Source organism: Curcuma longa, chromosome 11 (genome assembly GCF_044706935.1).
Source record: "Curcuma longa cultivar G26 ecotype Majalengka, Jawa Barat chromosome 11, ITB_CL_G26_1.1, whole genome shotgun sequence".
Lineage (NCBI taxonomy): Eukaryota > Viridiplantae > Streptophyta > Magnoliopsida > Zingiberales > Zingiberaceae > Curcuma > Curcuma longa.
In genome coordinates, this window is record NC_133871.1 from 29,802,367 (window position 1) to 29,818,275 (window position 15,909).

General features: G+C 40.5%; 2 protein-coding genes and 1 pseudogene across 2 annotated transcripts; all 3 read right to left on the reverse strand.

Moving 5' to 3' along the window:
• Positions 1-3,968: 3,968 nt before the first annotated feature.
• On the reverse strand, positions 3,969-5,125 carry LOC141841334 (patellin-3-like; annotated as a pseudogene).
• A 748-nt stretch (positions 5,126-5,873) lies between these two features.
• On the reverse strand, positions 5,874-9,147 carry LOC141841782 (uncharacterized). The gene is made up of 2 exons (XM_074729976.1): positions 8,311-9,147; positions 5,874-6,151 (listed from the first exon to the last, which is right to left on the reverse strand). The coding sequence occupies exons 1-2, from the start codon at positions 9,145-9,147 to the stop codon at positions 6,068-6,070; spliced, it is 921 nt and encodes a 306-aa protein (XP_074586077.1). The 3' UTR covers positions 5,874-6,067.
• A 377-nt stretch (positions 9,148-9,524) lies between these two features.
• Positions 9,525-14,633, reverse strand: LOC141840970 (putative WRKY transcription factor 4). Its single transcript, XM_074729083.1, has 4 exons — positions 14,139-14,633; positions 11,491-12,179; positions 11,272-11,412; positions 9,525-10,144 (listed from the first exon to the last, which is right to left on the reverse strand). Exons 1-4 carry the CDS (start codon positions 14,610-14,612, stop codon positions 10,003-10,005), a joined length of 1,446 nt encoding a protein of 481 aa, XP_074585184.1. The 5' UTR covers positions 14,613-14,633; the 3' UTR covers positions 9,525-10,002.
• Positions 14,634-15,909: the final 1,276 nt, after the last annotated feature.

The following is a 15,909-nucleotide window of genomic DNA, read 5'->3' on the forward strand; positions in this document are numbered from 1 at the left end:
AGGAGGATGAGGGGAGCAATGGCCACCGCGAGCCTTTTATAGGCGAACCCCGGGATGCCAGGTCGGCCGACGTCCACCAGAAAGCGAGGGCGATGGAGCCACGTCCGGGCGTGTAACTCCAAGCCGCGACACCGTCGACCACGCGGTCGCGTCGTCATCTGGACATCTACCCGACAGCGGGTCCCTGCCAGCGCTCGCCAGGTCAGCACCCGTCAAAATCATATCCACGCGTCCTGTCTTGACTGGCCCAATGAAGCCCAGAGCTGTTACCCTGCCGGCGGCGGCTGCTGCTTCGATGTCGTCTACGACGTCAGCGACGTATGAGTTTGCGTCTCAAAATCTCCTTCGTTGTTTCATTTGTTATCCAAATGATTCTCAACTCACGTCTTGCTATCGAATTTCGAATCTCTGTACGAGTTTCCTCTGAGATTCTGCAGACAAAACAATTACCATGATGCTCCTGCGAATCTCGAGACTTGCAGTGAAGGTTCGTACATATATATTATCCATCGAAGAAACTCCATGCTTCTGGGCGCAACTCTAGGGAATGCTTACAAGGTCGAAGAATATATGTGCATACTGATATCTTCTTCTCGATCAGTTCCAAACCAGAAAGAATTCATTTCTATATCTTATTTTATCTAGAGGTGCAACAGCTCGATCGACTGATGTACTTCTCTGTGTCCCCTCGTTCCAAACCCTGATGCTCCATGCCCTCGGAGAGAGTGCATGAATGATGAGACAGTGAGAAGCAATATTCCGTGTACAATTAATGGTGATTGTTTGATCATTCTTGGTTTCTTGTCTTCACAGGTGCTGACCCTCACCGTCACCGATATGCCAGATGAACACTGCAGTATACGACGACATGTAGTGGCTGCCTCTGGAAGGAGGGTTCAAAATGAGAGCCACGCACTGGGATCAATGCGAGGCTGGTTTTGGACGCTTCTGGCTATATACTTTCAGGTATATCATTGAAGACCTTTGATCTGATCAGAGTCTTGCCGGAGCGAGCCTTGTCTCATTATCTCCTTTTATCAGCACTAGTGAGAATCGACCAATTAATGAGTCCAAATAAGCATATAGATATTGAGGTGAAAATAATGAGCAGAAACATGGAATTTTTGTCGGAAGGTATATCATTGACTCAATGCGCCTCACAAGATCTGAAATAAAAGAAATATATATATAAACAGGGAACTTTCGCAATGAGTTATAGATGGGGAGTTTATGGAATTCATCATGGGAGTCGATGGAGAATTAATGGTGGTTGGCTTTATGGTTCAGGTAAAAGTCATCTCAGAAAAGTGGTTTTGTGTTGGTGGAGTCGAGGCTTTCGAGCAGTGCTTCCCGACGTGTCGAGTGGGGAAGGGAATGTCGCAGAGAACGAACACCATGGGCAAGGGAGAGACAAAACCAAAGAGCAGGAATGAACTGCTGCCTGCCTGCTGCTGTGCCTGTGTAATAGTGCGAGATGGTGTGAGTGCATGAGTTCCTCTGCTGCTACAGTTGGATAAGCATTACGCACTAGCAAGCATCACTAGTATCTGATGCTTTGGGTTTTGAAGACGACACTGGCAATTGGATCAGGATGCGTCCCCTGGTGGAGTTTAATCAGAAAAGGTGACGATCGAATCCATTTGCTTTTGCTGCTGCTGCTGCTGCTGCTGATACTGCTACAGGATGATGCTGTGGAATGACATGAAGGTAGATATCAGCGAACTTGTTTGTTTTTTCCTCCATCAGACGGCACAATGGCTTATGCGCCTCGCCGATTCTGGAATACAGCACCAGTTTGAATTGTTTGACTCAAATTTAATATTCATTAATTTCGATTAGACTTGTACGGTGTGTTTAGTTCGTTGAAATAGTTATTTTAGATCGTATAAAGATTCTTTTCTTTAAGTCGCACTTCTAAAGCTTTATGTTGCAAACTTCCCCATATAATTTCTCACACTTTCCCTGCAGTTCAGAAGTTAACTTTTTAATAGATCTAGTTATCTGGTCGGTTTCAAAATTCAATTTATTAATACCATTTTGTTGGGACATTAATTGTAAATTGATTTTTAGTTGTTAAAGTAGAGAAATATGTCACTCTACCTACCTATGTTGTCATTACATTTCTGTTTATTCCAGTCATGTGTTTTGAATTTGACATGCTCCTATAAATCCTCGCCTTGGGGCTCTCTCTCCCCCAGCTTTCTGTGTAGAGAAATGATAGAGAACATGAATTCATAACAGGAATCGCAGCATGACACACGTGGCGGTCCACGTGTGCCATGCCACGTGGACTGCCACGTGGGTTTCATGTTCTCTCCCCCTCCCCAAAATCCCGAAATCCTTCCCTTCTTCGCCAAAACCCCTTTCCCTCCTTCGGCGAAAACACGTGAGAAAGTTCGCCAAAAATCCCGCTCCCTCCTCTTCCTCGTCGGCCCCCTCCTCCTCGCCAAAAACCCTCGCTGCTCGAAGCCCCCGCCTCTTCCTCCTCCTCCGACCGGCGATTTCTCCTCCACCCTCGCTGCTCGAAGCCTCCGACCGGCGATTCCTCCTCCACCCGCGCTGCTCGAAACCCCCGCCTCTTCTTCCTCCTCCGACCGGCGAACGAAGTCCCTCTTCCTCTTCCAAGCCTCCCCAGGCACACCGCTGACACCATCGCGCGCAGATAGACCAGGCATGGCAGTGATTGGCAACGCCATGCCCCATAGCTCCTTCAGCTCCGCCGCCACTAACTTCGCCATCCCTCCTCCTCCTCTAACACCATCGCCCTCATCCGTCACCGATAAACCAATCTCCCAAAGCAACGGCGGAGGGGGACCCGCCCAGTGCCGGCAGCTCGCCCTCGCTTTGTGAAGACGAAACAGAGTTTTGCCGCTTTGGAGGTTCAAATGGGAGCCTAAGTTTATCGTTACATTGTTTGCCTTCGAGTTGAGTTCTTGTGTGAAATTTTCCATCAGTTCATACATCGATTTCATTGTTTAAATGTGATATCTTTGAGTCTATAGAAAACATACCACAAATTATTGAATCTCATCGTGTATTTTTTCTTGATGATTTAGTCTACTAATTCAGTACATAATAACAAAGCTCAAGAACAGAGTAGTATTAGATTGGATTCTACACAAAAAAGTTTTCTTCCTACAAAATAAATAAATAATCTGACAGTTGTGCACATGGCGAGTCTGTATAAAACCTTGCATAACTGGAGTCCATTCGGTAAGAACAATAGGGGAACAAAAAAGAATATGAAAATATTAGAACAGATTTGATTAATACAGATAAAGCAAAGAGCTGACTGATGCTATCATCGGGCTGAAGAAGATTCCCATGCTTGATTTTGCTCGTCATTATCTCTCACATGCTTACAAAAAACAAGGGATTATCCAGTTAAGATTTGTACTCAGCCTTGTTTCAATTTAAAATTACAGTAAGAAAAATTCATTCATGGATTCTTCCTATGATATACTCGAGGAATGAGTCACTTAATCTTCCTGGCACAAAAACCACAGAGAAGAATTATCTCCTCAGTTGGCATGCAATTTAGTATAGAGGAAAGGAAGTACAAAAGTAAAATAAAACCTGGGAATGAAGCAATAAATACTTCTGAAACGATGAAATAAAGGAACACGAGGTAACATTCATCTACTTAAATGCCTATGTACAGCAGCAGTAAGATATAACAATCAGCTTAAGTTTAGCAACTCATGATTAAACAAATAGAAGCTTAATCTGATTCAATAAACAACAACATATCGACAATTAAGGGAGAAACAACCATGCACAGCAAAACTGCAAGGATTCTTCCTGATAAATACTTCAAACTGGAAGTAAAATAGGAATTATTTGAACAGTTCGATTTATTGAAGCCAACAGACTGTAGGTATGGCAGTGCAACTAATTTAGGTGTAGAAATAAGAAATGAACATGAGGTAGAATGCTTTACAACAAAAATCTCAATGAGTCAAACCATATTGCAGAAAACAATTTAGGAACCAATGTACAAAGCATTTACAACGATACAACAAGTAGCATACGTTTCTAACTACGGCAACAACCCGTATTTAAGCAAATATAAGGTTCACTCTGATAATCAAACCGATAACACACCAACAATGGAAGAAGAAACAAAAAATTTTATCAACCAAAGTAACCCACTTCTGACTAATTCTTCCTTTTTTTATTTCTTTGATTTAAACAAATGGATTGAAGGCCTGATAGCAGATGAGTTATCTATCTGGATTCAACAGAAGTTGTGGTCTTGAATCTGTAAAGGAGCTTCTTTTTCTTGGATGTCAGATTGTCGATGCTTAGAAGCACTTTTCCTGGCTCACCAATCTTGAAAGAGGTCTTGAGTACAGGCTCATCTGTGGCAATGAGCTTCCTATTCTTTTCCACAATCACTGTGTATCCGCCCTCTGCACTTGGCACGAACTCAACACCATAACTGACTTCCCAACCAAGACCCGGAGTTCCCATAACAAGGTAGTTCCCTGCTAGAAATAGCATGATCAATCGGAAGTCGAAATAATATTTTTAATCTGAAAATACAAAGAAAAATTAGTTCTTCAATTGCTAATGATCGCGGAATATTTGAAACAGGGACTAATTAGAAGAAGTTAAACGACATTGAACCACAACCTCAATAGCTGGTATTTCAATGGATTGCTTGGACGAGGGCTTGATGGTAACCTCAGTGACAGCATCAGTTGTAGTAAAATCAGGATCGTTTTCCTTGCTCAGGCCTCCAAATGCAACAGGAACTTGTTCAGGTGCTATGTATCTACACCAAGAACATGAACACATAACAAAACTAAAATATTCATCCAAAATGATAACTGATAACACAAAGGAAAGAAACTTCATGGATCTTCACACACTTGAATAGAGTATCAGCTGACTTAGAGGGCCCTGCAAAAACAAACTTGCTCTTGGTCCTTTGGGTCAGGAAGGGACTCAACATCCGGTTAAAGGCTAGATACCACCATGGAACATTGATGAACACCTGAAATGCCAAAGATGTCTTGACTATCGAATATTTCATTGATGAATGATGATCCATTTTACTGAATGATCCATCAGCTCTAATAAAAGACGACGACGTGCGTAACGTAAATCTCCCCCCTCCCCCAAAATCCTGAAATCCTTCCCCTCTTCGCCAAAACCCCTTTCCCTCCTTCGGCGAAAACGTAAATCTCCGCTCCCTCCCCCTCCGACGAACGCTCCTCCGACGACGACGACATGCGTGGGTTTCCTGCGTTTTTCCCCCTCTTCCTCCCGCTCCCGAAAAATCAGACCGAACCGAACCCTCGTCTCTTCCTCTCCGCGCCGAAAACCCTAACCCTCGTCTCTTCCTCCTCCTCCTCCTTCGCCAGCAATCTCCGCCGGATCTTTTCCTCCTCCTCCTTCGCCAGCAATCTCCGCGCCGCTCCTCCTCCTCCGACGAACGCCGCCCGCTCCCGAAACGCCGCTCCCTTCGTTTTCCCTCCTTCGCCGCCGAAAACGCAGGAGACAACTTCGGCAAAGTTGGAGCTACAATCCACTCTGCAGTAAATCCATAGGCGACAACGGCGACGGCGGTGAGTCCCGAGACGGTGAGATACGTTTTCGCCGACGGAGGGAAAGGGGTTTGCCGCCGACGGAGGGAAAGGGGTTTGCGAAGAGGGGAAGGATTTCGGGATTTTGGGGAGGGGGGAGAGAACATGAAACCCACGTGGCAGTCCACGTGGCATGGCATACGTGGATCGCCACGTGTGTCATGCTGCGATTCCTGCTATGATTTCATGTTCTCTATCATTTCTCTTCTGTGTAGCTGGTGTATTTCTGCAATGATAACAAAATGACATTGTTTGTTAACATAAATTTATTTACAACCTCCAAGAAATGTGCACTATTTCTTGTCTATCTAACATGTTTTTAGCAGATGTAGACTATTTTGACTACGTGCCTTTAATACTCAAGAGAAAAGAAAACAACTACATGGAGGGAACAAATGATGAAATCCCATGGGGGGATTCAGTTTGGATGCCCAAGGAGAGAACATAAACGTAGTCAGGCATATAAGAATATATTTTCAGGTGTTCCTCAGAACAGAGACTTCATGGGCATCTATAATACGGCTCATGAATGCAATCTGATTCAGCAAATCTCGTATCCTCTGTAATATGAAAAAGATAGATTAGCATGGTCTTTTGGCACCAAGGAGATGAAATGAACATCATTTATATATCAAACATAATCCTTCTAGTGAATTCTGTATCATATTGTTGTTAAAAGTAGTAAAGAAGAAGTAAAGAAGCACAACTACACACATCGAAAGAGTAAAAGAAAGAGTTCATCAGTCCAGAATGAAAAGAAACAGGAAATCATCAATGAGTTTTGTGTATCAGAGAGAGTTCCAGTGTTGAATTGTTTCCTGATCATGCAAGCAAATTTTATTAGCAATGCTAACAAGGTAGAGTGATTGAAGTAGATTCATATAGTTACAATTCAGTAGACAACTAGGTAATTCATGATTTCTTTTTTTTTTTTTTGAAGCATTCCCTTGTAATTATATCACAAACTGTTTCATATCCTTATGCTTGAGCATTTGCTATTGCTCATGTTAGCAAAAGTTAAAACCAACCTTATGCGAACTCACTAAAATAATAACATTAGAAGTGCCTTGCCATTTTGCTAAACCCAGAGTGAGGAGAAATTCATTTATTCTATACCAAATTGCTATAAAATATTACATAAGGCTATTTTCAGATAACTGAAATGAATTAGTTATTTTAAGAGCGCAATACGAAGAATATAATGTCACAAAATAAACAATGAAATATAAGTTTATGAAAAAGAGATTGAGCTTTAATGGAAGGTTGGGAATATTTGTTCCCAGCTTGACAGGGATAACTAAATATATCTACTCCATAACAAACCTTCAGAGTTCTGACAGGTGATAGATTGAACAATTTAACTCAAGCTAACCCTACGTTTTCAATGATTTTTCAGCTGACAATTGCTACTATGATTAAAGTATCAGTCCGTCAGTTGATTTCTCACGTGATGGCACTATTACCTGGGATAACAAATTAAGCCATCACATGTTATTTTCATTTCATAACTTTGATAAACTTTAAACAATGTTAATGTCTATTATAATGAGGCATTTTGGTCTTTGATATAACATTCTAAATCACTTCTAATGCAATTCTTCTTAGCCAAATCATGGATCCCTATTCTTTAATAATTCTCATTTTATATTAAACAATTGAATTACTCATTATTTTGTTTCTCATTTATCCCAATTCCCTAAAGAACATTAATAGATAGTGCATAGGTGTCCAATTATTTGATTCTATACCTTTTTTAATCAACAAAAGTGTATGGATATTTTTTGTTTCTCATCTCCACCACTGTATAAGGCAAGAAGACGAAGGGATTCCAAACCCTTTTCCTTTCTCGTGCCCCCATTGCCATGGCTTCTCCACCATGAAATCCTACCATCGACCCCTCATTCTCTTCCTCCTCAAATGAGTAGGGCTACGGAGTCCTTGCCCACATACCCCGCCACCACCCTTCATCTCCTCTTTTAATTCCTGATTACAATTGTTGATTGTAGTTACTTAAGTTGCATCTTCCACCTCTTTTACTCAATCCCCCCCTCCCTTTGATTTTGGGGTTCCTTCGCTTCTCCACCTCAGTCAATCAGATCTCTAGCAGTGATAAGAACCTAAGTGAATTTTCATCTAGAACATGGCCGTGCAACCCATTGTACTTGAAAATGGAATGGTAGAGGATGAGAGAAAAGAAGGAAAAGAGGTAGTGGTAGATGGATCAAAGGAGGAAAAAGAGGAGCTTGTGGGTGACAAGGTAGCTGGATTGAAGCTGGAAGAGAAACCACAAGTCGTGTAGGTGAAGGAGGAGTCTTGGATGGATAAGGTATCAAAGTTGAATGAGCTGATGGAAGAATTCCAATAAATATTTGGTTGTTCATTTCTGCCCAAGAAAATGATTCCTAGGTATTCTAATCCCTCTCTGGAAATGCAAAATTGATTCTTTCGGATGAAAATTGTTCACAATAATTATCCATGAAGAAGGTAAACTTTTACAAGGCCTTTTTCTTCAGTCCCAACTAAACAGATGCAATTTAAGGCATAGCGAAACAGAGTTTCTGAGAAATCCCGAAACGATGCAGGAAACCATATCCACAATCAGAAAACCCAAAATGTAGCAACATCACGCAATGGATTGACTTGAGCAAAAGTTGGCATCAAGGTAAATTATCAGGGAACAAAGATTTGTTTAATTGTATAAAGGAGAAGACCAACTCACCTGATCTTTCTCTTGATATAAGAGGAAGAACAGCTCCTTCTCTCGTCTGTGCCCTCGTCTCATATAAATCAGAGCACCGACAAGTCCAGCCACAACTGCAAACGACCAAACTCCGACGGACAAACAACCTAACCCACCTCCGTCGTTTTCCCTGAAAAGAGTAATTCTTGCATGTATCGCCTCGAGACCCGACCCAATCAACCGCCACGCGGATTTCGAGAGCGGCCCCCATCGGGCAGGAACGATCTCACTGACCACCTCGTCCCCCGCGGAATCAGATGGCAGCTCCTCGACAGCGCTATCCTGGTCTTGGACGGGAGGGCAAGGGGCTAGGGTTGGAAGGGGATCAGGGAGGAAGTGGAGTCCCTCATGGAAGCTCGGGGGGAAGATGGAGCTGTCGTCTTCCGAAGAAAGTCCCTCCGCCACCATATCCCGCCCTCTTCGGTGCTCCACGAATCGAGAATGCGCAACCGCCTCCAAACTGTCGGTCTCTCCGGCAGGGCCGTGGGTCTCGTTGAAGGGGAAAGGCGTCGCCTCAGTCGAGGCGTCCATCGCTACTGCGGCCTGTGTGGTTTGGCTAAGGCAGGCAGGGTCTTCGACAGGAGGGGAAGGGACTAGGGTTGGAAGGGGGTCAGGGAGGAAGTGGAGTCCCTCATGGAGGCTCGGGGGGAAAATGGAGCGATCGTCATCCGAAGACGATCCCGCCGCCACCATCTCCCATCCTCGCCGGTGCTCCACGAATCGGGAATGCGCGACAGCCTCCCAGCCGTCGGCCTCTCCGGCACGGCCGCGGGTCTCGTCGAAGGGGAAAGGCGTCGCCTCAGTCGAGGCGTCCATCACTGCTGCTGCCTGTGTAGCTTGGCTAGGGCTGGCTATGAATCGCTACATAACGCTCAACATAAAAAAGGATAATATTAAAAAAATTATTCGAATATGCCTATTTGAATATATTTATTGAAACATGAATTATTTGAATATGTATATTTTAAATGATAAATCCGTAATTGATCCGATTCCTGAGACGGAAGTTTCCCATCGACATGAATAAATCTGATTATCCCGGAGGGTGACCGATCCGGTCCTATGAAAATTTTCCACCGACTATCAAGGTGATAATCAGAATATCCTACCGCAGCATCATTGCCCTGAAAAGGAATGATCTTATGATCGAAAGAAAGATAATAAGATATTTATATTTGAATATGTGTATTTAAATAATATTTTATCAGGCGATGAAATACAAAAAAAGGTCCATAATTTACCATTCAACCTCCTAGGGCTCATATTTTGGACACAAATGGAACACATTTACAATTTTTTTCTCATTTACAACAGAAATGTGAATTGCCTGACTACAATTTAAAAATAATACATAAGCGAAATGCAATCAACAAGCATGTAACAGCAGCACACTAACGGCACAACAACAAATACAGAACTAGGACGGGGTTGGATAATGTTACAGCAGAGTATGTTTAAGATAATTCTCGCCTTTTGTTGAACTTTCTTTCAAATCTGTGGCTCCTCAAAATGCAGCTTATACTCCATGATCTTTACTCTGACTTGAAAGGCATTGCCAGCGAAAGACTCATACTAGTGTTTATCTGCTTCTTTAAGTTGGAGAAACAATGGTGGCTTTTCGTGATGATTTCACATGTTATGCAGTGTTGAAAGCAGCTTTGGAATCACTGTTTATGGCTTACTATTTCTAGCAGCTGGGATGTCGTGGTTGTGTTTTCCCTCGTAAGACGTAATTACAGCCTTGGGGTCGGTTGGAGATCTTTCAATGTGTTTTCTCACACTGCACCCAGCATAAGTGCATTTATAGTAGCTCCTGGATTGAACAAGCACATGAACTTTAGTATAGTCACAACAAAATGATGAGATCAGAATCTTTCGATCCAAGTTAATGATAGATCTAACGACAAAAATAACACATGGATGGTAATTTAAAAAGAACTTCAACAGATCTTTCATTAAAAAGCAATCATGCTCGTAACTGAGATTAGTAGGTGATGTATCATGTAGACAATAAACTCACAAACAGGCCAAAATAAATTTTGCTAAAATGGAAAATAAATTAACAAGAGAGAATGGAGATTCTTTTATAGGTCCTAACCCTGACCTTTACATCTTTTGTCAATTGATCTTTCAGTTTAACAAAAAATTTTGGTTCTCTTTGTTAGTTTCGTAAATTTGTTTATCTCGATGCTACATCAATAGGCTTCTTGCATTCTATTCCCTTAGAAAGAAAAAATGTATACACGATCTCCTTAAGTCCTTACATATGATATTAGGAGGAGCCCTCTCAGCACAAGATTCTTTATTGATCAATTTAAACCTAACATTTCCTACCTTATTCAATCAAAAAGATGTTTAATATTAATTAAGAAGGTTTAAATTCTTGGTCAAAATTTCAAGAGACAGGATTGACAATATACAAATCTCATTAACTTTGTTTGGTTCATGAAACATAGGCTTTCTGTCTGAAGATTATGTGAGCTACATTGATAGTGTAAAAAGGTTGGGAGGTAAGGATTCACACATAGTAAAACCAATAATGGAGATCTGAAGATTGGTACTAAAATATTAGGATTGTTCCACTAATTTACATGTCCATATAAAAGGCATTTGCATGATCCATGCGGAATTGTTCATGAAATACAAATATACCAAATATTAATTTTTGAAAGGATTAATCTGAGAAATTATCCAGATTCAAATAACAAGCATAGAAGCAAGTTTGATAAAATAAGTAAATTGTTGATCTTCCAGGTCTCTTTCTCTATTGGTAACTTAATATTTTTCAGGCTTGCTAATAGGATAAAACAACTTTCCAACACAATTGCAACCCTCTGTAACTAATATGCTATCCTAAATTACAAGAGAGAAGTGAAAATAAGACAAAAATATATGCAAATGAGTATGACAATATTGTAAAAATGTACTCTAAGATACTACCTAGGATTAGGATTTCCTTTTACTACTTTTTGCCCATATTTGCGCCATTTGTAGCCATCATCAAGAAGATCAACCTCACTTCTTGTCTGGACAATGATCCTAGGTTCATTTGAAGTCTTTTGAGAAGATGCTGTCACGTTCCTACAGATCAGAGAAAGACAATTACACCATCTGAAAACAACATAAATGTTAAAAAAATTAGTAACATCTCAAGTATACCTTCTTTTGGGATCACACTCATCCTCATCTTCCTCATCCGGCCTACTTTCAATTACTTCTTCGCCATCACTAGATCCAGATAATTGTTCTGGTGAACCATAGCCTGATTCTTGGACTTTACTGGATAACAGAGCAGCAGTTTCACTGTTTGGTTTGCTGAAATTACCATGACAACCAAGAAAACGTGGTTCCAGGTTGTCAATGTGCCCATTAGTCTCATTTAATCTACTAGAATTCCCTTCCTTGGTGCGTTTATTTGGTTTAGGGAGTTCATGATTATGTTGGCCCTTATATGTTATTTCAGTTACTTGACCATCAATTGAACGCTCTACCTTTTTCTTAACTGGACATTTTGGATGAGTGCATTTGTAATAGCTCCTAGGATATTCACTCCCTTTTACAACCTTCTGTCCATACTTCCGCCAATTGTAACCATCATGAGAAGGTTTGTCAACAACAGTTGTATTAGGTTGAGATTTTTGATTAAAAGTTTGTGAACCTTCCTCAGATTTTGTACTAGAATATGTAGGTTTAGGAGGACTATCCTGGATTGGTTGTGATGAGAAATTTGTCATTTCTGTTGAGAAAGGTGAAGGTAGCTCTGCTTTGGTCAGCATACTAAATGGAGATTGTGCAGCCTGGGCAGTGACTTGAGCAAGAGCCTCCTGGTGGGACATTGCAAAATTACCCTATGGGGATCCAAAGGAAAAGAAAATTTGAAGGAATTAATCCAAAAACTTCTTGGTAATATTCTGAAATTGAATCAAACATACTTCAAAAGTATCTTAATTTTTGGGGGGGGATTGAGAAGATAAACAACAAAGTGCAATTAGGTGGAACTAAAAATTCCAAAATAAATAAAAACATATTGCAATCAAGCAAAGAAGATCGTCAAGTTACATCATTATAAAATGCTCTCTTGATACCAATACAAACTTAGAGTTATTGGTTTTCTACAAATGATTAACTTTATTTGTTCAAGGAAATGTTAAGTGTCAAAGGTAAAAAAAAAAACTATATAATGAAGTAAGAAAAGGAAAAGGAGGAAGTAAAAATCTATTTTGAAAATATTGGCCTCTAGGCTGAATTAAATGAGCTGCTAATTTTGTTCATTCAATATCAAATATCCACATGAAATATAATGAAGTAAATTTAATAGGCCTATTGCAAGTGTGGAAATAACAAAGGTTGCTTCATCAAATTGAAGAAGTTTGATATAACAACCAAAACAAAACAAACCAAGCATCTTCTTAAGTTGGTTCATCTTGTCATCCTCTGATAAAAAAGATAATTTTTCTTCTTTTTTACCCGGTGCCACTTATAGATGCCCAAGGGTGAAATCCTCACAATATATTTGCTTTATTAGCAAAAAGTACAGATTATCCTAAATGTCTTTCTTTTGCCTACATTAACAGTATTTGTTACTATGCCACAATTATAATGTTAAAGAATGATGTCATTCTTTTGCACTCAAAGTCATGGTTCATCATTATGATGGGGACACCCCCTAGGGCTTGGTGTGGTGGTAAGTGATAGGGTGCATTCCCAAACAACCAAGGTTCAATTCCCACACAAGGCACACCTATAGCGATTAAACTACTAGTGATGTTGAGTCGCCATGTGAGAAGGCATCACACTTCCTAAATTTACTTAGAGGGCGGAATGTGAGGTCGGACTGTCCATCCCAGAATTAGTCAGCTCACAAGAATTGGATACGCGATTATAAAAAATAAAAAAAACATTATGATGGAGACTATGAGTGTAAAGTTCCTTCAACTTTAATTCCTTGTTCGGGCTAAAGTTGTTAGCTGTAATCACCTTTTATTGCTATGCCATATGATAAAAATAAATACATCATTGATTGATCATGCAGGATCAAATTGCCTGTTTCTTAGTACCTTGGCCAAATTTTATCTGTTTTCTCATCAAACTCAGTGCAACAAGTTAAGAGTTCTACACCAGTGATGAAAATCAGACCATGCCATGTAACTACATGACATAATAACATACTGGTGATTGTTTCTTAAACTAGCATAGTGTAAGTGTAACAGAGACCGAAACATTTAGGTACATAGCTACCTAAGAGTTTGGGCACTTGGAAGGTGAATATTGTTGCTCCCCACTAACTATGGCTTGAAACTAAAAAACCATACATGATAAGTGATGTATCACAGCTAGTACACAATCGCATTACCAGTCAACCATTATCCAGTAGCAACAATTAAATTATTATTTCTGTTTGTTTGAAAGATATATTATTCGTCCAAATTGACAGAAGCATTGTAAAATGGAGCGAGAAAAAAAAAACTCTGTTGCCACTAAACTATTCTCCACATTCAAAAGTTGAAAATATCAGTAACACTTTTGAAAAAAAAAAAGAGATCCGTCTTCAATTGATGGAGATTGATAAAGGATTTCAGCTTTTCTCTCTACGTGTGAAATCGTTGATTCATACCAATCAACTATAAATAACCCAGCATCTCCACAACAATAATCATAAATAATTAAGAACTTCCAAATTGAGGTATGTGGTAATTTCAACACTGAATTTAACACCTATTCCGGACTACCTAGGTATTCGACTCCATCTATCAATCAACAATTGCAGAAAATTTTGCATAAAATCAGATATTTAGCGAATCACATACCAGGGCAGAAGAAAAGAAAGAAGGAGAATCGAGCGAGCCAGTAGGACTCAACCCAGGCGGCACAGTGAAAATCTGTGGGTGGTTAATCGCCAGGCTTGGGGGCTGATTGTACCCCGAACGGACCAAACCACCACCACTCTCCTCCTCGCCATCGTTCGAGAGCTTCTTCGCATCCTTCCCCTGTTCTTTCGTGGCTCCTCCTGTCCTCCTCGCCACCGCCACCGGAGAATTAATCGCGCCGACAAGCAGCTGAGTGAAGGAGCGGCACTCCGAGTCGGGGTCCTCGGCGAAGAAACTCGACACCAGCGTCAGCGGTCCGGGGCTCAGCTCCGACGCGCCCCCGCGGAAGAGGCTCTCGAGGGAGGAGCGGGGAGGGAGGGTTATGGTAGGCCGCGGTGGCGCCCCCGCCCTTGGGGCAGCCGCCGCTTCTTCTCCGATCACATCTCCGCCACCGCTTCGCCCATTATCCTCCATCTGATTCGTACCAAACCTCTCTCTCTCTCCCTGACACACAATAAACACACCCACTTGCACTCGCAGAATTAAATATAAATGGCAACTAAAAAAGAAAAATATATATCTGTGGATAAACTCCCACCAAATTCCCTAGAGTAAAAGAGAAAGTTTGACTTCCATGCTTCATTCATGGCTGTTCGTCCCAGTTGCCACTGAGTTGACATGTACAAGGACTGGCTTACCATCCTCTTCTTGCAGTCTTTATCCTGCGATGCAAGGTAAATTTCAATCTTTTTCATAATATATATATTTTTCTCCAGCAGACACTAAAAAATTTGTTTTTTTTTAAATAAAAAAGTCTGGAAACATCAGTACAGGAATCAAATCCAAGAGTAGGGACAAAAAAATTATTGTGCAAGCTATGTGTAGTTGCAACTTTGATGTGTTTCACAAACGAAGCAGGGATAGGGAAGGCGAATAAGTATCAGAGGAGAAGATCTTACAAAATTTTTGTGGATCGTGGGATGCTAGAGAAGTACTCTGCCAAGTAGTCCTCCTTGTAGTAGTTTTCAGATTTCACGGCACAGTGAACAGTGAACACGTTTGCCATGATTGATGTAAGAAAAGATTGCAGCGATGATTTGTATACAGGATACACATGGATGCTGTAACAATCAATGTCAGTCCATCAAACACAGTTTGCTATTTAAAATGCGTTGAGCTTTCTCTATCTTGGATCTTGGACCATGTGCAGTAAATTTTATCTTATAAATAGTTGGAATCATCGCTGACAGACAGTCTTAGCAACTTTAGCGAACACACAAAGAATTACATACCGACAAATATAACAAAATATTAACATCAACTTGGTTGGTTTTCAACAATATTCAAAATTATTGCTTGTCAGAAAAAGTTTCAGGAATCATAATCAAGCGCAAAGGAAATAGTATCAACATACTGTATAAAAGTACATTTTAATTAGATAGACCATAGAAAAAAATTATAAAAATTTACTCTCATGATACTTTTAAGATCTGCAGTAGTACTAATACAAACTGCTGAACTCAACTGGGAGATATTGCTCACACAAACAAGATTTTAACATAGAACCTCCAGTTTTAAATTTTTAATATAAATTTAAATACTATCTGGTCATTAGTTACCTCTAAAACTTTAAGCTTTCAGAAAAGGATCCCATAGACATACCTTAAAAACATATCAATCAAACAATTTGAAAGATAGTAGCCAGTAGTACTAATAGCAGCAGCAGCAATAAAATTATATCTTATATGTCCTTCTTCAGATGTGGCATTTA